We start from the raw sequence: 21,695 nt of genomic DNA, 5'->3' as shown, positions 1-21,695 counted from the left end.
CAAAAATAAACCTTTTTATGTTTAAAGTGTTTACTTTCCAGGCTGTTTTTATATTAAAATATATATATATATATATATTTCTCTTCATACTACTATACCTCAAACGATCACTATTGCGCAACTGCTAATGCTGAAAGTGGCTGTATTGCGCTTAACTTGTCTCTTCAGGCAAATTGTGACTGTCAGTTAAGGGGTGTGTGCCTATATACTGAGTCTATGGCTCCACCAAAAAATGCATCAGTGCAGACATGCAGGTGGTTTACCTTGGCATTGAAATCCTTGTTTCCCAAAGCCCCTGCAACAAAAAGACGGGGAAAGCTAAGCAAGTTGGATTCACTTTATTCCATATTGATTAAAACTAGTTAATGACATGCATTCAATTCGATGAAAGCTTGACTACAAAATGCCACAGGTACATTTAAACTTGAACACTGCAAATGGCAGTGACCGAGGATATTACGCTGTGTGTGTGCATGAGTGACACTTACCAAATGAAGTCTGTACAGTGACTGCAGAACGTCGGCTGCTTGAAAAATCTCGCAGTAAACTTGTGATTTTTCACTTCATGCACGTTTTTCTGCCGCAAAGCACCTTTGCGGGCGAATCTGTTCCCAACCCCAGCTGAATCATTATAATGTAAAAGATGGTCAGCCATAATTGGGGAAGGGGGAGGAGGAAAAACCCCAAATTAAAAACAAAAACTACACAATCAAGTTTGTGTTGTCCCGACCGATTTCTTTTGAGTGATTATCCCTGTCTCTTCACAGCTCTGGACAAGTGCTGGAGCTTTGCCTGCTGTAGACGGACCGCACGCCTTCCCTCTGCCTGGACCACAGCTGAGCGCTTCTTTTTCATTCGGAGTGACGTCGGAGAAGCCCGCCTTCACGTACCGTGGGAATATTTCACTCCAAGTTCAGCGCACGATTAATCAGAGGCGATTCTTGCATAATATATGCAAAGAAATTAAAGAAGCAAAAGGTGTATTTTTTATGTGTTGGAAGACAATTTTATTTTCTAGCAAAGTAAAAACATATGCTCACTAATGGTACATCAGAATGGGTCAACTATATTTAATTATCCCTAAAAGAATGCGCAAAGTGCACTCTCTATGGATTCGATTTTCTGTAAGCACCCAACTATTTCCTTATTTGCTGTACTTGTTAAAAACGACTCTATACCATCAGCTGGGATTCTGAAAAGTTTCACCAGTGCTAAATAAAAACAAAAGAAAAGAAAAAAAGCTAGGAAATGGCTTTACTATTCTGCTCCTTTTTACACTGGAGTAAGAAAAACATACGAGGATCACTTGAAGGAAACGTCCATCACTTACTGAATGCAAATAAAACTGCGGGCGTTTAGCGCCATCGTGTGGACTTGAGCTAGATCTGATACATCCGTGGCTACAGTGCAGAAAGATTTGACTGCATTTGATACCACTCGGCCTGATATATATATATATATATATATATATATATATATATATATATATATATATATATATATATATATATTCATGCCACAGGCAAAAATCTCCTTTAAGAATAGACTTTATAGACGTATCTTAAAACAAGCTGGAAAATAAAGGTGTGAGCAAACCAGAGACCACGAGCTGCATATAAATGATTGAATAAACTTATTAAGCTGTAAAATGCCAGGGACAAATATGTACACATACTTATGTACGTTTACGGACGCAAAGGAGACGTGTTTCTATGGCAACATGGAGACGCTGCATGTCTGCGGAAAACGGATGTTGCGTAGCTGGAGGACGCTAAAGTTTTGAACCGTTTTGAGCGGCGGAATCAGTGCTCAGGGGACGCCGCTTTTTGGTTAAGTTTTTACATGTTCACTAACAGTGTGCCCTGTTTTAGCGCGTTCTCGTTCTGCTCGTGAAAGCCAAACGAAACCGTAAGAGAGGAAAGGACGAGCGTTACGTTTGCTCGCTTTAGCTCGGCTAACGGTATTTGCAACATGTTTGCTAATGCACTGCTCGAGTCCCAGTCAAGTAGCTAATAATTAGAGTTTCGGTTTTTTTAAATATGCTGGTTATTTTAGTTAATGTTAGCATGCTGCCATGTGTCGTAAGGTTTCCGCTTTGGATCACTGTTTAACTAATGTTAATATATGTAGTGTTTGTCAACAAAGCAGCACAGCGTACTCGTTGTTAGTGTCTTTTTTCACTTGCATACTTCTTATAGATCACCATGAGCAAATATGAGCTGTCATCGGAGAGACTGGACACTGAGTTTGACCATTTTCTGCTGGACATGAAGCCATATGTCCTCAAACACCCAAGCAAGACAGGTGAGCCGTTATTGCCTATGCATTACGCTTCAAACCGGGTTTAAATGGTAAATGGATTGGTACTTGAATAGTCATTCTTTTGAATTTAATTCTGCTCAAAGTGCTTACAACTACAAGTCTCAGTCACCCAATAACACACACGGTCATACAGGGCTTTTATCTATGTCTAAATGCTTTAAAGCATCCATACGAGTGTGAATGTGTGTGAATGCTTTAAGCATTTAGACATAGGTAAAAGCTAGGGTTGAGTTTTTCTTCCAAGGAGTCTTCGACCTGTGGAATGACAGAGTTACCATCAGCTCGCCAGACAATCTGCTTATAATATCTGAGCCACAGTCACCCCAAGTACAAACAGCCCTAGACTAACAACCCGTAACCCGCTTTTGTTGTTGTGAATTTGCACCGAATGACAGCTGTGAATGGCTATAGCCTCCACACTACCCTGTATCTGATATGTTAGTCATGTCATTCAGTTTTCAATTCCATTTTATTTATGCATCACTAATTAATATCAGCAGTCACCTCAAGGTGCTTACATGGTAATATAAAAGACTTACAATATAAAAAAGAAACCCCAACAATCAGCCGTCCCCTGTGAGCAAGCACTTGGTAGTGGGAAGGAAAACCTCCCTTTTAAAAGAACGATGCCTCCAGCTGCAACTAGTTGGGGGTTGAAGGGAAAGACGAGAGACAGGACAAAAGGCAAGCAATGAGAGAGAGCCAAAGTTGAATAATTACTAATGATTAAATATAATAGTGATGTATAAACGCTATTGCAAAAAAAAAAAGTTATTACATCATGGTTAGTGATCCTTTCTCTCCTTGTCTTCTCAGAGCGTCAGCGCTGTGCCCAATGGATAAAGAAGCTGTGCGACCCAGCCACATGTGGTTCAGGTCTGATTGGTCGCAAGAACCGCAACATGTATGCCCGTTTGCTCCTTCAGATGCTCAAAAGAGGGGTCCTGGATGGGCCTTTCACCAGCAAACCAGAGCCAGGAAGCCTTAAAACACTTCCTACATACATGGTAAGAGTTATTGCTTCAACAAGTCGTATATTTTCCTGTGCTGACAACTGGTTTTAACCACTTCAGAAAGTTTGAAAACTGTCACCCATTCATTTCAACGAGTGAGTGTGTCCAAACCTTTGACTGGTACTTTATATGCACTATTGCAGTGGATTGTTTAAACAGAGAGTTTATAACTAGCCAACCGAACCTTCATCTTCTGAACCTTGTACTTAATTTTAATTTCTAGTCCATCTACTTTGATGAGCCACTGAGCAGCCTGAGTGTGGAGCACGGTGTTAGAAGCCTGCCCGACTGGGTGACGGGGGAGCTGAGTGGCTGTTCTGATGACAGTTTAACAATGGATCTGTTTAAGGACAAACCCAGTTCTACACCTGTTAAAGATCATCACAGGTATTGTCAATGAAGATGACCTACAAGGTCTAATTGTGTTGGAGTATATGTATAACAGGGGTAGGCAACCTTTTTGGTGACGAGTGCCATCTAAAATTTCCACAGAAGTCAATGTGCCATATTAGCAATTAGCAATAAATTTAATAACGCTCTATATTAACAGTTACTGCGCTGAGCGGAGAGCTCCTGAAGCATTTGAAGTGTCGGAATGTGGAAATTTCAACATCGCTTGAAAAAAACTGCCAGCTATCAACGTCCCTCTCACCACTAGGCTAAGTGATTTTTAGCCAATTACAAGTTGAATCTGGTAGTTGGGGTTGTTAGCTAAGATACCATCATTAAGACGCGGCACAACTAATGTGTCTATGCGAGCTAATTTGCGATGTGCACCGCTGGCCCGGCCATTTATTTTTTAATGCACCCTCTCAGATTAATTCACTGCATGTCGTGCCCAGGGCTGGACTGGGACAAAAACATCAGCCCGGGCATTTTGACTAAAGACCGGCCCACCAGGTATTATAGGAAAAGCCATAAAGCCTTTGAATAAAAACAAATGCTGTTGTGACAGTGATTTACACTGTCTTGTTGACATATGTATAATTTCTATACGTTGTACATCAGATAACAAACTTTGGTTGTAAGTTCAGATAATTATTTAATAAAAGCTAGACATTTTAAATGAGAATAAGAAAGAAAAGTATTTCTTTGTGCCCCCCTTTCCCTGTTAATGCGCTACGTGGCCCCCCTGGCAAAACTTTGCTAGACCCGCCCCTGCACAGTTACCAGCTGTCAGCTACATAAAAAAGGATCCTGGTGTTATTTGTCTCTCAGAAACGGTTCATAACTTCCCTTCAACTCATTCATGCCACCTAAAAGGTAAACCTGTTTCTCCATCACCTGTTCAGCCCTGATGATTCAGTAAGGACATCTCCTGGTTTCATCTTCATGTTTCCCTCTGACCACATATCCAAACCGATATCATGACCAGCAGCTTTGCAGCTGTGTTTGCAGCAAACATCAGCCGATACTAGAAATTAGTATTAAATACATTCTAACAACAGCTGATCAAGCTTAAACGTGCTGTTGTTGTTTAGTGCGGCATCTGCTGGTTTCCTCTTTCTGGCGCAAAGTGGGCGATAAACAAAGGAGAAACGGGACTTGCGTCAGAAATACCGATCAGCTGATCATTGATCAGTTTCAAGATTGAATGAGAGAAGAAGAGGCAGCTGACACCGTAAAAAAGCAGAATAAATCCAGCTTTGTGTCTTTTCCATTCTAGCTGAAGTACGGGACAAACTGTGTTCCTTTTCAGCTCAATACAAAACGCGTGATATTTTCTCTGAATACGGGACGATTCCATTTTTACAGCACGGTTGGCAACTCTACTAACTAACCTTATGAATAAAATAAAGTTCACTATCAGTAAAATCATAGCATTCACCCAGCTGTATAGAAACTCCGTGATGCTAGCTAGTACGCCTTACGAGTTATTGTAACTGATTGTAAAAACTCAGCACAACGAAAATAAACTCCACCTAAACTTGGTTTATATCTGACCCAGATAGACTGCAGGTCATAACTTCTTACCTGAAGTTCAGTTCACCTGACACTCGGACCGGTGGCCGCCTCGGGTCTCTCCTCCTCCTCCTGCCTCACCTTTCCCTCATCCACCTGGCCTCTTGTGGCAGCTCCGCCATAGCCACCACCAAACAACTGAGTTATTTTTACACATCTGCCAGCATCTGGCCAATCCACCATCTTTTATTGTTTATACCGTTACAAAAAAAAAAAAAAAAAAATCATCGGTGGCCAGTCCAGCTATGGTCGTGCCATCAGTTAACCCTTCGCGTGCCAACTGTGGCACGCGTGCCCAGGGTTGCTGACCCCTGATGTATAATGTATAATTGGAGTATATGTATATTTTAAGGATTCCTTAAAACATTTTTTAAAGTTATTTTTTATGCATTTTCATGGTTTACTTTCTTTCAGTCGGGACACCTACACTTTTTTTGTTTGTTTTTTTGTTTTAAGCTGATATTTCCATCTGTTAATTTATTTTTGGTGGCATGGCTGTGGGGCTTTCTGGGCCCAGGAAGGCATCTGTCTCCCTGCATGGAAATCTTGTAGTGAGGAGAGCCGCAGCAAGACTGACAACACAGAACAGAACAGGCATCAATGGGAACAGATACAACACTGCCTGAGAATGAAAGGTGGAGCAGGGATGGTAGTAGGTTGCAAAATGGCTTGCACAGCAATTGTGGGTGTTGCCTGGCTTAAGTACCTTAACATTTTCCCCTTAAACGCCTGCTAGGGGTAACTGTTGTTTCTCTTTTCTGAACTGAGCGGTTTCTGTCATATTTCAGGCTTGCTTCCAAAATAAAAGGCCTGTGTGTGCATCAGGAGTTAGTGATTATGATCTCTGCCTATATTATCATGCATGGGCATCCCATTATAGTTCTTATTGGGTATTGGGTTTTTTTTTTTAAAGACTGATGTTGATCAGTTTTACATGGTCTATTTCTTAAGTGGGTTCTTGGTTCTAGTCTAGTCTTGGCTTCGGTTGTGGTAAATTGTGACCTCCCCTACATCAGCTAGGCTTATTTATTCCTTTTTTTTGTTCAGTGTATAATTTGCAGTACGACACAATGAAGAGCTGTCAGTCTGCTTTGTAGGTTTCTCTAAATACAATACAGATTTTTAAAACCCCTCAGTTTTGATCTGCTTCCTGTCTGGAGTGATACATGATCAGGCTAGTATGAATGGAAATTAATTCAGTGATCTGACTGACCAGCATATAGAAAGTGCATACAAACAGATAGGGCTAGCGTTTGAAGCTGAACGTATTTTCTGATGTATTTCACAGGTTTATCAGTGAATAATTTGCAGCTTCACTGCAGTGTCTCCTAACACAGATAACAGCGTCTAAGTGGTTAAGGATTTTTTTTTCTCTATAGCAGGAAGCTGCTATGTAAATTACCAAGTGTATATTGAGACAATATAAATATTGTCTCACTGAAAGAAAGTTGCTGTGAGACAGATCTTAAGTGTTTTTGACAGTGCTTTTGATGCATTAAAGAACTGTTTGCATTAAGCTGGCAAGCTGCTTCCTCATTTGATAAATGAGCAGAATCTGATTCAGTGGGAAACAAACAAAAAGACAAACTCATTTGCATATAAAATATAATATCTTTTATCTCTTGAAAAGTTCAGTTGCTTATTAAAAAGGCAGCGAGACATCCTGGCAATCATGTCCTTTGTTTTCTATGAAATGAGAGTTCAAACAATAATTGGTATGTATAGTAGGATGATGGCATGTTACTGCATGATTGGTAAGCTCTTCCTCCTGTTTCTCCTTTTGAATTTAATTCTCTATAAAAAAGAAAGTGGGAAAACAAAAACCCAAACATTTTTTTTGTCAGATATATAAGGTGCTAATGTATAAGGTATTTATTGAAGCATTCTGTTTTAAAGTTCTTCTACCAGACTTAAAATACTGAACTTTGCTGTGAAACTGGATACACGCAGCTTTTGTGAATGATTGCCCATCGTATTTGCTCAGCAGCGCTGTCTGAAAAAGCCAAAGACATTGCCAAGTTGTTGCATCAGTCCGCGTGAGCTGTCCGTTCTGACTTTTCAAAGAGAAATACTTCAAAACAGCATGAGAGGATGAACCTCTCGTATTCTCTATCCATCTTTCTGTTCCTCCCCTCTTTACACTTTACCAATTGTTGAACTTGAGGTGTAACCCCCACAGAGCAGATAAAGAGAAGAATAAAGCTTGGTAGCTCATTAGTATGTTCTCCGTTTTCTTTAATTGTTTGGCTTTCATTTCTTTTTGAACATCAGTCAAATGCCTAAAAAAAATATTGACTTTTAAAATTGGCCTGTGTTTTAAAGACGCTTGTGCTGCTCAGGTATACATCTATGTGTATAACACGCCTCGCTAAAACATTAAGCATCCTAGCATGCTTTTAGATATTTCATCTGACTCAAGGCCGTTCAGAAGCTCAACAAAGTGACGTTAGTAATGGCTCATTGATTTTTCACTGCAATTAACAAGGAAAGGCAAATCACCGCCCAGTGGCTTCATAAACTCATTAGCATAATAAAAAGAGAGCACTGTAAGTGCATTAAAGAGAGCTTAATATACACCAGGGCACTGTGTAAGAAGAAGCACAGGCCCGCCGCTGCCATATTTAATTCAAAGTTTTTCTGTCGGCTGTGGAGTCATTATGATTAGGCAGCGTGGTAGTTAGCTCTGTCACCTCACAGCGAGACGGGTGTGAACGTTTTGAACAAAGAGGCCTGGTGGGGCCTTGCTGTGTGGCACAAGCATGTTCTCCTTTTGTCTTTGTGGGTTTCTTCCCACAGTTACAAAAGATCTTGATTTGGTTAACTACCAACTCTCTGCATCAGCCCTGGTGTCTTTTCCAAACTGTCTCTGCTCCTGGGCTTTATTTTATATGACTTGCTCATATTGTTTAAATGAGTCTTATCCATGTATGGCCATAGGCCTGTATCTGTTTGCTTAGTAGGTGCTCGAACTTGAATTACAGATGATGTAAAAGAAAACGTGTGGCTACCTTCAGTTAGTTACAGCCTTAGAGGGTGTGGATAGAGGGGATTTTTGTGGCAAGCAGACTGCTGAGTACCATGGTGTCTGATTAGGATAAGACCATGAAAGACCTTCAGATCACAGACTAATGTCCTGATGGAGAAAATTAGCCAGACCAAGAGTCCTTTTATGTGTCTCTCTCATTTAGATAAGATTAAATAGAAGGAACTCATCTGAGTCCCTCCCTGTGATGTGGCAGCATTTGATCTGTTTCACGCACCATTAGTCAGGTGATAGGCAGGGCTACGTTTAGCTTCTGAAGCTGGCCGGTTCGGGTTTCAATGTCTAAATGTAAAATTGTGCTGGTTTTTTTCGGAGGTTTTGAGATCACACACAAGTGGATGTGGCATGTTGTGTATATGTGTGTGTTTAGCTGATAATATTTTGTAGCATTAGTCAGAAATATTGAATTCCAAGCATGCTTTCCTCTTAAGCTGTGGTATTTCTAATTCCTTATTTAGCCACCAGATAGAGCTACCGCTTCGTATATAGCAGCAGTCCAGGTACAGCAATGCTGTGGGACATAAAAGCAGCCAATCTGCATTGGTCAGCAGATCATATAAAACATAATCTGTGTTTCATATAATGTCTTATGTTTAAAGATGTTTCATTGCTAAATTGAAAGGATGGATAATAAATCCTCTGCATTTTCTGAAGTCAGTTGTTGATGTTGATTGAAAAGCCTCACATCTCGTGCTCACAGGCCCCCACTCTCCTTTTGTCGTCCCCCCCCTCTCCCCCCTCCAGGTGGTGTAGGGTTATGGTGGAGAATAGGTGGGGGCAGAGGGATGTTAGTGTCCCAAGGTCAGACTGCTTTAGTGAGGGTGCCCGAAGCCTGAGACCCGGACCCACTGGCTCTGCACCTGGAGGTCAGACTGGTGTATGGATGTCAGGTTTCTTTAATCAGCCAAGCTGCAGCTTCTGAAGGTCTACATGGTTTTCTCATTTTCTTGTGTGTGCGCGTGTGTGTGTGTGTAGCTCTGGCCTGACTTGCCACTGCTTTGATCTCTGGGCCTCAGACTCCAGACACATCTGATTCAATTATCCTCATCCACCTGTTGACTTAGAGGCCCAAAATTGCAAAGCTTGGCCCCCTTATCCATGTTCTGTGTGTGTGTGTGTGTGTGTGTGTGTGTGTGTGTGTGTGTGTGTGTGTGTGTGTGTGTGTGGACACATGCTTAGAGATGGAAACTCTTTCTTTTGAAGTGTCTTCACATAATTATTCACAGACTAATGAAACAATATTGGAATTTATTGTGAGTGATGTAAAGCATTCATTTCAGTTCATTCTTGACATCCACTGACTAGTTTCTCAGAAGTGATATTAGACTGCGCCATGTTTTTGTGAAATCAACTCTGCATCTACAGAAGCTGTAACATATGAAATAGACTCGAGCGCTACCGGACTTCTTCCAGCTATTAAACACTCCAAAATGAACTATTTTGTAAATGCTACATATAAAGAAATGGGACAATCATTTCTACATCTAATCAGTATGTTGTAACATCACCAGTGTCAATTACAAGTGTGTTATTAGATCAGAATCCTATTTACGCCACTCTCTTTGGTACAACAACTTAATAACATGATAAATACAGTGCAGTGAAGAAGTATTGAGCAGACAAGGAGGAAGATTTCCTCGTCATTTATTAAAGTGGTCTTGGTCTATAGTTCTCCAGGTCTTTTGAAGATTTTTTCAAAGGATTTTTTTAGGACATTGATTGTCCAGTCAAATGTATCTGACCATTTGCAAAGGAATGTTCTTGTTTGTTATGCCACTTAACACTAACCTATAAATCATTCAAGCATAAAAAGGCAACAAACTAATGGTATGCATGAGTGTTGTCTAAACATGAATGGACTAATTTTAAATTGTATTTTTAGCCTCTTTGTTGCTAATAGCCTTTTGTTCCAGTATCTTTAGTTGAATCTAGAGCTGGGCGATATGAGATTTTTTCATATCACGATATGTTTTTTTCATTTCAGGCGATAACGATATCTATCACGATATAAGCCAAATAACTATATTTGTAAGATTTAAATGTGCCGTTGCTCACAAGTAAAATGTGAAATAATCAGCAGCTTGTTTTTATTTAAATATTTATTTCCCATAATAAGTTCAACAGGGTAGATGTACTTAAGGAACATGAGACTTTTTCAGATAAATAAAGGCAAATATTGCAAACTACACAAAAGGCAGCCGCTAAAGCGTTTAAGTTTCAAAATAGAACAAACGAAACAGACTAAATTGTCAATTCCACTTAGAAACAAAATATTAATTCTAAAAATAAATCTTAGTTTGTTTTACAGAAGAACAGACAAAACTGACTAACTTTTGTCAATATCAAATAAACTGAGAACTAAAAGGAAATTCTCAATCTCTCCTTGTTGTATAGCTTAGCTTTTCAAACAGTTTTAACAGTTACTTTAGTCTGACAAAAGCCAAATGACGAATTAGCGCTTCCAGTCAGAGACTGAGGCTACATCCACACGTACACGGGTATTTTTGAAAACGGAGATTTTCCTTTTTCGTTTTAAAAAATAATCCCGTCCACACATAAAGGCAGAAATGAAGGAAAACGCTGCTATGAACATGCCAAAGCAGCAGGTGGCGCTAGATTCCTAACCGTGCAGAAATATTGGCCAATCAGAAGTCTAGAAGCCTCGGTGGGGAAAAAGTAAACAAAGCTGGGGCATAGAAGCAGAACCGAGTCGTATGTGTGGAGGGACAGTAACTGTGTGTGTATGTAAGCATTTAAACACTGCAGAGAGTAGAATTAACAGTAACAGTATTGTAGAAATTCATTTCACCGAAACAATAACGTGGCGCACAGTGTGACGCATGCACCAGTTTATTGTATTTCCAGACTTGCTTTCGGCACAATTTACAGTGCACGCTACTCTGTTTTTTGTCAGACTTGAAATAGCCGAAATACCTTCACACTACGGAACTTCTATGGCTCTTCCGTTCGACAATCTCTCCGGCATTGGAACCATCATCTGTTTTCTCTTCGGTCACGCTCGGTTGATTTTTCTAGTCGGCACACTCATTTCCTCCATTACCCGCTGGCTGCTTCCCAAACAAACACACGTGCGGCTTGGCACTTGTGCTGTAACAAGTCACGTGACGTGACGCTGCGGCTGTGATTGGTTCGGCTCTGCGCTACTTAATTTGGATTGGCTGACCTTTTTTTTTTTTTTTTTTTTTTTTTTAAGAGGACAAGAGCGGCAAGGTCTATCGCGATAGCTTAATTTCTCTATCGAGTAAAAGTTATATCGCGATACATATCGTTATCGTTCTATCGCCCAGCTCTAGTTGAATCTACAAAAATGCCATTGATAGACGAGTTCAGTAGGCATGAAATAGTATTTTTACACCAACAAGGTAATTCCCAAAGAAATATTAGCCAAAAATGTCGCATAAATCAGCGAACTATACCTAGATACTACACAAAGAGTTGATTGACAAGTCCATTATAATAAATGATAGGCAAAACCACCAAAGATAAATTATAGGATAAGTTCTAATTGTCTAAACTTGTTGCAAAAGTTATGTAAGCGATTCTGTTAGTGATACAGTTGCACTAATTATCAGTTCAATGAGTTTAGGTTCATTTAATGATCTGTTATTGAGACCAAGGTCTCTTTTATGGGATGCATCATAATAAGATGATCACACATTTACCCAGATGACCTTAATTACTCACATTATGACAGGATATGGTAACGTTTTCACAACTTGGCTCGTGGCTATAAGGACTCACCGAATGACTGTCAAGACATGCTCCAAGGTGGCAACCCCACTAGGGGTTAGACACCCAAGTTTATCTTTCAGAACTTAAGAAGCCTTTTGGGTTTTGTGAACCTAAAAAGCAGTCCATTTCCCTTCATGTGTCTTAGAGAGATTAGAGATAAAAACTTTATTAATCCCTCAGGTGGGTTCCTCTGGGAAATTCGGTTTCCAAATAGCACAGCACCGACAGAAGTTACAGACTGTGAGCAGAATACAATATATACACATATATAAATACAGAGACATATATAAATAAAGAGTATACAAAATGGATAAATAACATAAATAGGAATAAGAATACAAGGGAATTGCACATTTCAATTATTGAAGTCTATTGCACCGTTGAATATTAGCAAAAAGTATTGCACAGTGAAAAGGCACTACAGCTTAGTTGTCCCCCCCTCCTTTGTCCCCCTGTTTCCCTTCCCTCTCCCCTCCAGAGAGGAGTTAAACAGTTTGATGGCGTGTGGGACAAAGGAGTTTGTTGGTTCTTGTCTTTGGGAGAAGCAACCTGTCACTGAACAGACTCCTCTGGTTGTTTATGGCCATGTGCAGAGGATGCCCAGCATTGTCCATAATGTCCAGCAATTTTTTTTAGTGTCCTTTTCTCTGCCACTGTCACCAGAGTGTCCAGCTTCATGCCGACCACAGAGCTAGCCTTCCTGATCAGTTTTTCCAGCCTGGATGAGTCCTTCTTTGCTGTGCTGCTCCCCCAGCACACCACAGCATAGAAAAGTACTCCAGCAACCACCGACTGATAAAACATCCTCAGGAGCTTCCTGCAGATGTTAAAAGACCTCCACCACCACTTCCCCTGCCGGTGGCGGACTCCCTCAGGTGTCGGTGTGTTGGTGGTTCTTTGTGTCTGGGGGTGGGCGTCCGGGTACACACCGGCTCACTCCTTGGCGGCCGCTTGTCGGGGCCTGGGGCCTGGGGCTCGCTCGGGCCCCCTTTGGAGGTGGGGTGCCCCCGGCCTCTCGGCCTAGGGCTCGGTCACTCAGGCGCAGCTGGGGGCCGGCGGAGCTCACGGGCGCGTCACTGCAACCCCCCCTGGCTTCTGCTCCGCGGCTGCTGAGTGAGCCCTCATCTGGGACTCTCCTCAGCTCTTACTGGAACAGTGGCGCGGCTGCCCCTCTGTTGGTCTTCCATGGTCTTTTGTGTTCTGGGGGCCTCTGGATGTCTGGAGTTTTGATCTCCTCCATACCCGCTTCACACCCTGGAGGACGGGGCTGAGGCCCCCCCACACTCCCTAGCAGATCATTACATGGAGAAACCTTTGGAATGCAAGCATGCTGATCCACACAGGTATGCACACATGGGTATTCACAGACGCGGACTAAAGCTTTCTTGGCTGCTGCCTCAAAGCACACTGTGCGCTGTCTATCTTGCGTGCTGCACAATATTGTTTATTACTTAGTAAATACTGATATCTATGACTAGCTAGTTTATTGTGATGGTGCTTTGTTTTCTCTATTATTATGTTGCTCTTTGTTGTTTGCTGTCTCCTCTGTTTGTTTGTTTGTTTGTTTGTTTTTTTTTCTCCATACAGGTGACCCAGGAGTTTTTGTTTTTTTTTTTGTCTCTCTTCCCCCCCCTTCTCACCGTCTCTTCTCCCCTTTGGTTTTCTTTCTTTCTCTCCCCCTCTCTCTCTCATTCATTCCCCCTGTCCTATTTATTAAAAAAAAAAAAAAAAAAAAAAAAAAAAGACAAAGGATGAACTGAAGCTCTGCCATCACGTAATGTCGCATACTGCTGTTTCTGATGTCATTTAGAAAAAAAAAAAAAAAAGACCTCAGCCTCCTGAGGAAGTACAGTCGGCTTTGGGCTTTTTTATACAGGTGCTCTGTGTTGCATGACCAGTCCAGTTTGTTGTCCACCCACAGCCCGAGGTACTTGTTGACTAGGGCTGTTCGATATAACGATATATATCGGATGACGTAAAAACGTCTATCGTTTCATTTTATGCTATCATTTATTTCGCAAAATAAACTGTTTACGGCAATATTTTTTCATCCTTTTGATGGTCACTGTAGTGGCTATATTAATTTCTTCTTTCTCTCTTTCTCTTATATTTAATATAACCACACTACTGACGGACAAGCGCCTGTTTTTATGCGTTGTCGTTAGCAACAACAATGGTAACACCATCGCGTGTCCGCTTGTTTATGTTCCCCATAAACCTTTCACAATAAAGCTCAAGATCCTGTTGAGACTTTTCAAAATAAACTGAATCACGTGAAAGAGCAGATTATTTACGGATGAGAAGCAAAAAAGAGCCGCCAGGTGCTAAAAAAATAGACCTTAGACTCAAACGTTAGAACAGGCTTTTCCCCACAGCACCCTGTGTAATAAATACTCACAAAGAAAACGGCGGCCATTACAACTTATGTCTAAAAATCTATAGTTTCATGCATCGGTTAAAACACTGGACTCCAGGTACATGACGCCCAGCTGGAAACACTTCCTGCAAGTCGAGCTGCCCGAGATTCACATAATTTACAGAAAATGTTACATTTTTGTGATTTATATCGTTATCGGGACGATAGAATTCTTATATCGGGATATGAGATTTTGGTCATATCGCACAGCCCTATTGTTGACCACCTCCACCTCCTCTCCCTCTATCTGAACCGGCAGGTCCAGACTATAACAATACACAACCGAGAGCATTAGTTATTGGCAATACATGCCACTTTGATAGTGAACCAGGCATCTTTGTATTTTTTTAAATTTATTTCGATAGTTGAATACTAATTGTTTACTGACATGACATTTAAATGACATGAGAAATGAGGTTTAGAATACCAGGAATGCTAAAAAAAAACAGCAGTGATAGGATGCCCAGAGGCTCCACATTGAGAGTGTGAAACAGTGCCCTCTACAATGAAATGGGATGTCTTTATAAGATGATAGCTGCTTTTCTTTTTTCTTTTATTCTTCACTGTTGTCCTACATCTCCCTGCTTTCTCTAACATCTTCATTTAATTAGCATCAGTGGGCTTTAAGTGCCTTGTGTGCGCCAGTGCTTAATGAGATTGTTAGCTCAGTTATGCAGATGTGTGTGCGTGCGTGTGGGAGAGAGGCAATAGTGAGAATGAGGAGTATGTATGTGTGTGCGTACTTGTTTGCATGTGTGTCAGTGGATATAAGCTTTTTTCCACATCAGGCTGCTTGTTTAAACCATGACGGATGCAATGTGAGGCATCAATTGAGATATGCGATTATAAAGCGATTGTACATGTCATAGACTGGTGCCCGTGGGCTGTGCGTGGAAACAGACTGATGTGTAGCAGAGACATTTATTGTTCAGATGGGATGAAGTGCAGGCCACAAACCATGCAGCCAGTGCCAGATGTTGATCTGTGCAAATGGCAAGGCAGGCTGCCTATGCAAGCACATTCATATGCAAAGAGCGATTTGAGCAGACTCCAGAGATATGCACACACATATTGTAGGTTAACCTTTTACATTTGTGTTTGTCTCTCAATTTTTTCTTCCAGGAGAAGGCCATATGAGGATAGGGCAGCATCACGACCCGTGTCTTCCAGTCCACTGAGACAATCACCCAGACAAGCTACAAGAATGGTTAGTTCATCGCTATTCTTCAGAATTTCTAATCGCACCTCTGGACTTCCCCGGCATGTTTGTGTTACGATTCAGCAATTAGATTTATAGGTCCCTGCGAGGTAGCGTTGATGAGACATGAAATATTAACAGCAACCAGGCTGCTGTTGCCAACACAAACAGCAGACCCAACGTTTTGCTTTCTTCTTTAATGTTGACCAATTTGGGAATTCCTAAACTCATTTCCCCATGAAGTCGGAGGAAAATCCCTGTGCCCGCAAGTTTCTGTTTCGCAAAAATGACGATAATGTCTTCACAGCTGACACACATAATGTGTGCAGCTTAAAACAGCTTTACAACTTCTTCTTTATGATTGTAATATTGTTTTTTTAAAAAGGTGTTCCTTCACCTCTTTATCAGGTTGCAGTTTGTGGTGCTGTCCGCTGTTATTGCATTTGTTATGATCCATGATTGTGAACCATTATTTACATGTTAGAATCCTCCCACTGGGGTATATCCGTGTGCTTTTTTTTTTCTCTCCTCCCTCCAAGGTGTGTGAAAACTAGGGGATGCAAAACACATTGCACTGAGAGACATTGTCAATATTGTGTCCTGTTTATTGATAGTCTTGAGCTACCCTTCATCTCCTTATAAAGTGGGAAATAGGTGCAGTGATTTATTGATGTAGAAAGAATACATGGAATTATATAAGGATATAAACCAAAACACTGCTTGTAAAGGAGGTTTAAAGCCAATACTTGATATGACCACCTTTATTCTTCAACACACCCTGAACTCTCTTAGGAAAGCTTTCTTATAATTTCCTTAAGTAGTGTTCAGGAATAGTTCTCCAGGTTTCTTGAAGGACATTCAAAGCTCCTATTTGGATGTTTGCTCTGTTTTCTGTCAAAATCATCCCACACGGTCTGAGCTCTGGTGGAGGCGAATCCATGACTGATAGTGACCTATATATGCTTTCACACACTGACAGTTGTTTGGAACCATTGTCGTACTGAGAAATTAAGCCAATGTCAGTCAGCCTCACAGCAAGAAGGTCCTGAGTTGGATTCCACCAACTGGCTGGGTCTTTTATGTATGGAGTTTGCATTTTCTGCCTATGTTTACGTGGTTTAGTGAGGTTAGGGTCATTCTAAATTGCCCATAGATGTGAATGTGGGTGGGATGGTTGTTTGTTTCTATTTGTTAGCCCTGTGACAGACAGGTGACCTATCCGGGGTGTACCCTGCCCAGGTAGCTGGGATAGGCTCCAGCCTCCCCGCGACCCTGAAAAGGATGAGCAGAAGACAACGGATGGATGGACTGCACACCATGCTGAGATATGCCACATTTTCAGCTAATAGTGTGGGAATCTGCGGGAATCATCTTGTTTGTGCAAAAATACTATTTTATACTTATGTTATCTTTCTATTTTTCATATATTCTAATAAAGAAATAGGAAAAAAATTGTGGTGTTTACATCAGACTGTCAATAAAGAGGCCAAAGTTACAGTTTAAAAATCGGTTCTTTTCATGTCTTCATGTGCAGACATAACACTGGTTCTTCTATTAAGTTAGCTACTTTTTTGGTTAATGATTCATAGGCCAGTTAAGTGGCTTAACAAATAAAAACACTGCTGTGAAAATGGTCAGGTATAACTGGAATGAAAATTAATGAAAAAGAAGCCAATGTCCAAAGAAGAACTTTGAAAGGCCTTTAAAAAGCCTGGAGAACTATTGCTCAAGACCACTAACAAAAATGACATGAAAGTCTGACCTCTAGGTATCAAAATATTTAAAAAATAAGTGGTGCCTCAAGATGTTTGCACAGTACTGTATTTAAAAGTAATGCTTTGAATTTATGGTGCAATTCTGAGAATGTAGCACGCTGTTTTGAACAGCCGGTGGCCTGCATACCCAGCATTCCTAGATATCGAAATGTTTGTTTGAGGGCGAGGCTCTGGAACCTTAATGCCTTTTTAATCAGAAAGGGCATTTAATCCCAAGCTATTCCATTCTGCGATTTCTTTGCATCGGTGCAGTTCTGCTGAGGTACACCCAAGGTCCACACTCCACGAGATCTTAATCAAATTCAACAACATATCTCCTTTCCCTATCACTCTCTCAACTTTATTAGATATTTCCCCCATTTCAACCTTGCTGCCCAACCTCGACTAGAGTAAACTGATCTTGTATCAACAAAAGCCCCTGCAAGCATTCAACTTATCCTGCATAAAATAAATCCGGCGCCCCGTCGTAAAACAAAAGGCTGGAGAAAAACAAGAATGACAGGCAGCCGAGCTGCACATATGCCCCTCTTGCGGAATTTACTGTGTGACGGAAATGATGTGGAACTGCCAAAGATCTGGAGCGCTGTATGTGAGAGGGAGGAGAGCGAGGGAGCAAAGGGTGGAGAAATGGAGATAACAAGGGAGTAGAGGGTTGTTAGTTAAACACATGTGGGTGCACTGTGTATCTGTAAGCTTTTAAAGAGCCCTTTTGTTGTTGCCAAGAGAGAAATTACATTGTGTCAGCAGGCAGTGATAACCTCCATCACCGCCTGTTCCTCTGGCCAAACTGCCAATCAGAGCACTGTCAGAAAACATATCAACCATCTTAACTTCCATTTTATTCCTGCTGTTGATACCCTTCTTTTTTATCCCACCCTTGTCCCCCCCCCCCCCTCCTCAGGTGGATGGGGAGCCAAACCATATATCTCCCGATGACAGTGACCTGGAGGCTCGTCTCAACAGCTGGAACCTGGGGGTGAGTCCAGGGGCATGCCATGAGCTTCTTTGTTACATGCAGCTGTCAAACGTGCTGTTGCTCGCCACAGTGACAGCAGTGAGTCTGAGCACCTAAGTACATCCGCATCAGTAGTGCAGTGACGCAGAGTTAACAGCACCGTTCGAACAAAGGGTTGAGAGGCCTTTCACCTGTGTTCTCTTGAAAACACTTCCTTTAGGCAGTTTGGCGCTATTGTAGGATGTCAGGGTAGGACGGGGAGCGAGAGAAAGGTTGTGTAAACTGAGAAATTGAAGATGTGTGAATCATTCTTATCTTCTCTATCTGAGTGCATCAGGCCTGGGCTTGATATGCCCCCTGCCCTCATATGTTGCTATCTCCTCACCTGCATGACCCTTCGACTGTCTTTTTTTTCTTCTTCTTCTTCTGTTTTTTTGTTTTGTTTTCTTTAACATGCTTGTTACCTTTGACTTTCTCCTTTCTCCACTAATATTTTGGCAAAATCTCCCCTTTCTGTTTTCCGACTTTTTGCACGTTTCTCCAATCCATTGTCCTCTCCGTCTGTCTGTGACTACCTCCCCTTTATTCTCCCTCTCTCTTTCGGTACAGGGGTAATCTGAGGCATCCATCAGCCGACGTGAAGCCGCGCACCGCGCTGCTCTGCTTTCCTCTGTGTTGAAACGCTGATAAGAGGCATTGCTTGGCAACCCTCCCCCTAGCCTGCATCTTTCAAATCAACAGATGTTCCTTCACACACAAATACACACAGGCCTGCTCAAGTTTATAGAAGTTTTTATAGATGCGCTGCCTCAAAGTGCCCGACGCCTATGAAATTTCTGCACAGCTGAGCATCATTTTATCTGGAACATCTTTAGCATCTCTTTAGATGTTCTGAAGCAGTCCATATCGATTTGTTGTTCATTTCACCCTGATGTAATAAAGTGAGTGCAGTCAGCATTGGTAACGTGGTAACCGGACAGTGTATAACAAATTGCTTCAGACTTGGAAAGCTCGACACAAAACCTGAGTCAGCTGGACCTCCATCTGTTTTTAACTTTCATGTGGTTTGTGTGTTAGAGCAGCTAGTTTTATGTAAAATGGGAGTTTTGCTACCTTAGAGATGGGTGCAATATGCACAGGACTACCTGTAGGCAGAAGTTTTTTAAACTTGTGTCACATGTAATACAGTTGTTCAGTTGTTGCTCCTACCATTGGCTGTCTGTGGTTAAAAGGGCTGTGCCGAGGACTTTCTCAACACCAGTCCAAAACTAGGAAGCTATCAATCATGGCCTCTCTTTTGGCTGGAGAGCCATCCCTTGCGATTTGGAGTGTTGTTCCTCTTGTGCGTCCATCCATCCATCCACGTCAGGATTCAATGACACAGGACGCCGTGCCAGCTGCGAGGCTGGACAAACATATGCTTAGAGGAGTGTGTGTGTGTGGGCAGGCATGCAGGGCAAGAGTATGTGCACAGGCATACATGTGCACGGAGTCTAAGTTTAGCATTGCACCATGCCAGCATTACACCACAGCATTTAGTCTGCATGTCTTCCTCGCCCTGTGGGCCGTGCTCAATCAAATGTGATGACTGGCTGTCTGTAGATATAAAAAGAAAATCCCATTCTTGTTTTCAGTCTGGGCACTAGTTTAGAAGACTATCGATTGATTCATCACTTGGCGAATGTGAATTTGTTTTCTGGCCTTCACCAGACTTAAGTAGCAATTCATCACACATCATTGCACCCACCACCGCAGCGCTGGTTATTTTTTTTATTTATTTTTTTTATAGCGCTGGTTATGTCGAGCGGTCTAACTCGGATGTTTCCTTTTGTTGAGGACTTGCAGTGAAATGTATGACCTGTTTTTACCTGCGTGTAGACTTAGCAGGGAGCCACAGTTACTCACCCTAAAGCAAAGATTTTGTCTTTATCCTCATACTGTAACTCTAAACGTTTGAGGCCCAAACTCTGAGGTTTTTTCAGGTCCTATTTTTTCCCATTCATTCTGGATTAGCTTTGCGTGGGCCGTGCCACCTTACGGCATTAAATCCCCCCCCCCCACCCTTTTTTTTTTACATCGAATGAGTCCCACACTTCCCTCCTCTTCCTTCTCTTCCTCCTTGTTCTCCTCCTTCATTGCTATGTTGAAGAGATTAGCAACAGAACTGTTTACTGGGCGTCATTGCTGTCATCTCTAGAGTCGGCTCTGCTGCTTTGAAAAGCCGTGATCTTGCTGCTAGTTGGCAGCCCCTACAGACAGCCCCAGTGCATCAGAGCGAAACGCTGTATGATAGTGCGAGTTCACAAGAAAGTAATGGGGTCATAAACAAATGTCAAATAGTGCAAGCAAAAACAGCAGGCTGTCAAGCAGCAGATATTTTTGCAGTTTGTGTCACAGTTAGTGAGGTGTATTGATGTAACACCGCAGAGAGACATGGACCGTGACCCGCTTACTTTCAGGTGGTTTAGTGGCTCGCTCTTTTTCAATCTACTGTGTTTCATATTGTAATCAAAGAATACGCTGTGTCAGTGTTTTGGCAGGGATGTGTACACATTTGTCTCAGCGTGACAGTAAATGGACCAGGGATAGCTTAGAGATTAGCGGTCCTGAGTGTTGACAAAAGGGACAGCTGAAAGAGGCCAAGAGCGGAAACAGAGCTCGCCACACACACAAAGCCTTGAAGTGTCCCGACGCATTCTGCCTTTCTAAACAGACACAAGTTGACGGAAGAGGCTTCAGCCATAGCACTGGGCTTTTGATGTGCTCCCCACATTGTTTATGGCAGACTTAGGGTGGAGGTAGTGGTAAGGCTTTGTTAAGAGAGGAAGGAGCCAAAGAGAGGTCTAAAGTTTTTCTGTTTACTCTTTCAGATTGAGAAGCCAAGGTATTTGCGAGAGGAGCCCGTTCCCTTGTCACCAGTAAGTTGTCAGGGGGTCTCTTGTACTTTATTTATTGTTACGTGAAGAAAATTGTCTTTGATTTCCTGAGTCTTCTCATTCCCACATCTCTCTTTACTATATCTCCTTAGATTTTCAAGTCAAGCTTTGGGGGGAAGAGTAACTTGGCCAGTGATCAGGGTGCACAACTGTTACAGAGCAAAGAGGTATGAACCAGAATGAGAGACATTTGCCACTAACTGAGAATATACATACTTTATGCAGTCACTGGCCACTTGGTTTGGTCCATCAGTTCAATCAGTTTAGGGATGGAAACATGGTCAAGATGACCTGCTAATGTTCAAACCGAGCATCAGAATGG

General features: G+C 41.8%; 2 protein-coding genes across 4 annotated transcripts in view; one reads left to right on the top strand and one right to left on the bottom strand.

Annotated features, from left to right (window-relative positions):
• prkcab (protein kinase C, alpha, b) overlaps positions 1 to 655 on the bottom strand; it is a 116,366-nt gene extending 115,711 nt beyond the window's left edge. For all 3 annotated transcript variants that reach the window (XM_085352396.1, XM_085352397.1, XM_085352398.1), the window contains exons 1-2: positions 489 to 655; positions 264 to 295 (exon numbers count right to left, since the gene is read on the bottom strand). In XM_085352396.1, coding sequence (XP_085208522.1) covers positions 264 to 295; positions 489 to 655 — 199 coding nt within the window. The remainder of the gene's footprint in view (positions 1 to 263; positions 296 to 488) is intronic.
• Positions 656 to 2,204: 1,549 nt separating this feature from the next.
• cep112 (centrosomal protein 112) overlaps positions 2,205 to 21,695 on the top strand; it is a 128,213-nt gene continuing 108,722 nt past the window's right edge. Inside the window, exons 1-7 of the mRNA XM_085352395.1 lie at positions 2,205 to 2,304; positions 3,139 to 3,329; positions 3,559 to 3,722; positions 15,632 to 15,716; positions 18,384 to 18,458; positions 21,308 to 21,355; positions 21,466 to 21,540. Coding sequence (XP_085208521.1) covers positions 2,205 to 2,304; positions 3,139 to 3,329; positions 3,559 to 3,722; positions 15,632 to 15,716; positions 18,384 to 18,458; positions 21,308 to 21,355; positions 21,466 to 21,540 — 738 coding nt within the window. The remainder of the gene's footprint in view (positions 2,305 to 3,138; positions 3,330 to 3,558; positions 3,723 to 15,631; positions 15,717 to 18,383; positions 18,459 to 21,307; positions 21,356 to 21,465; positions 21,541 to 21,695) is intronic.

Source organism: Diplotaxodon limnothrissa, linkage group LG4, assembly GCF_057381915.1.
Source record: "Diplotaxodon limnothrissa isolate DT_005_m linkage group LG4, D_limnothrissa_male_GT1.1, whole genome shotgun sequence".
NCBI classification, from domain to species: Eukaryota; Metazoa; Chordata; class Actinopteri; order Cichliformes; family Cichlidae; genus Diplotaxodon; species Diplotaxodon limnothrissa.
This window is presented reverse-complemented; position numbering and strand designations above follow the sequence as displayed.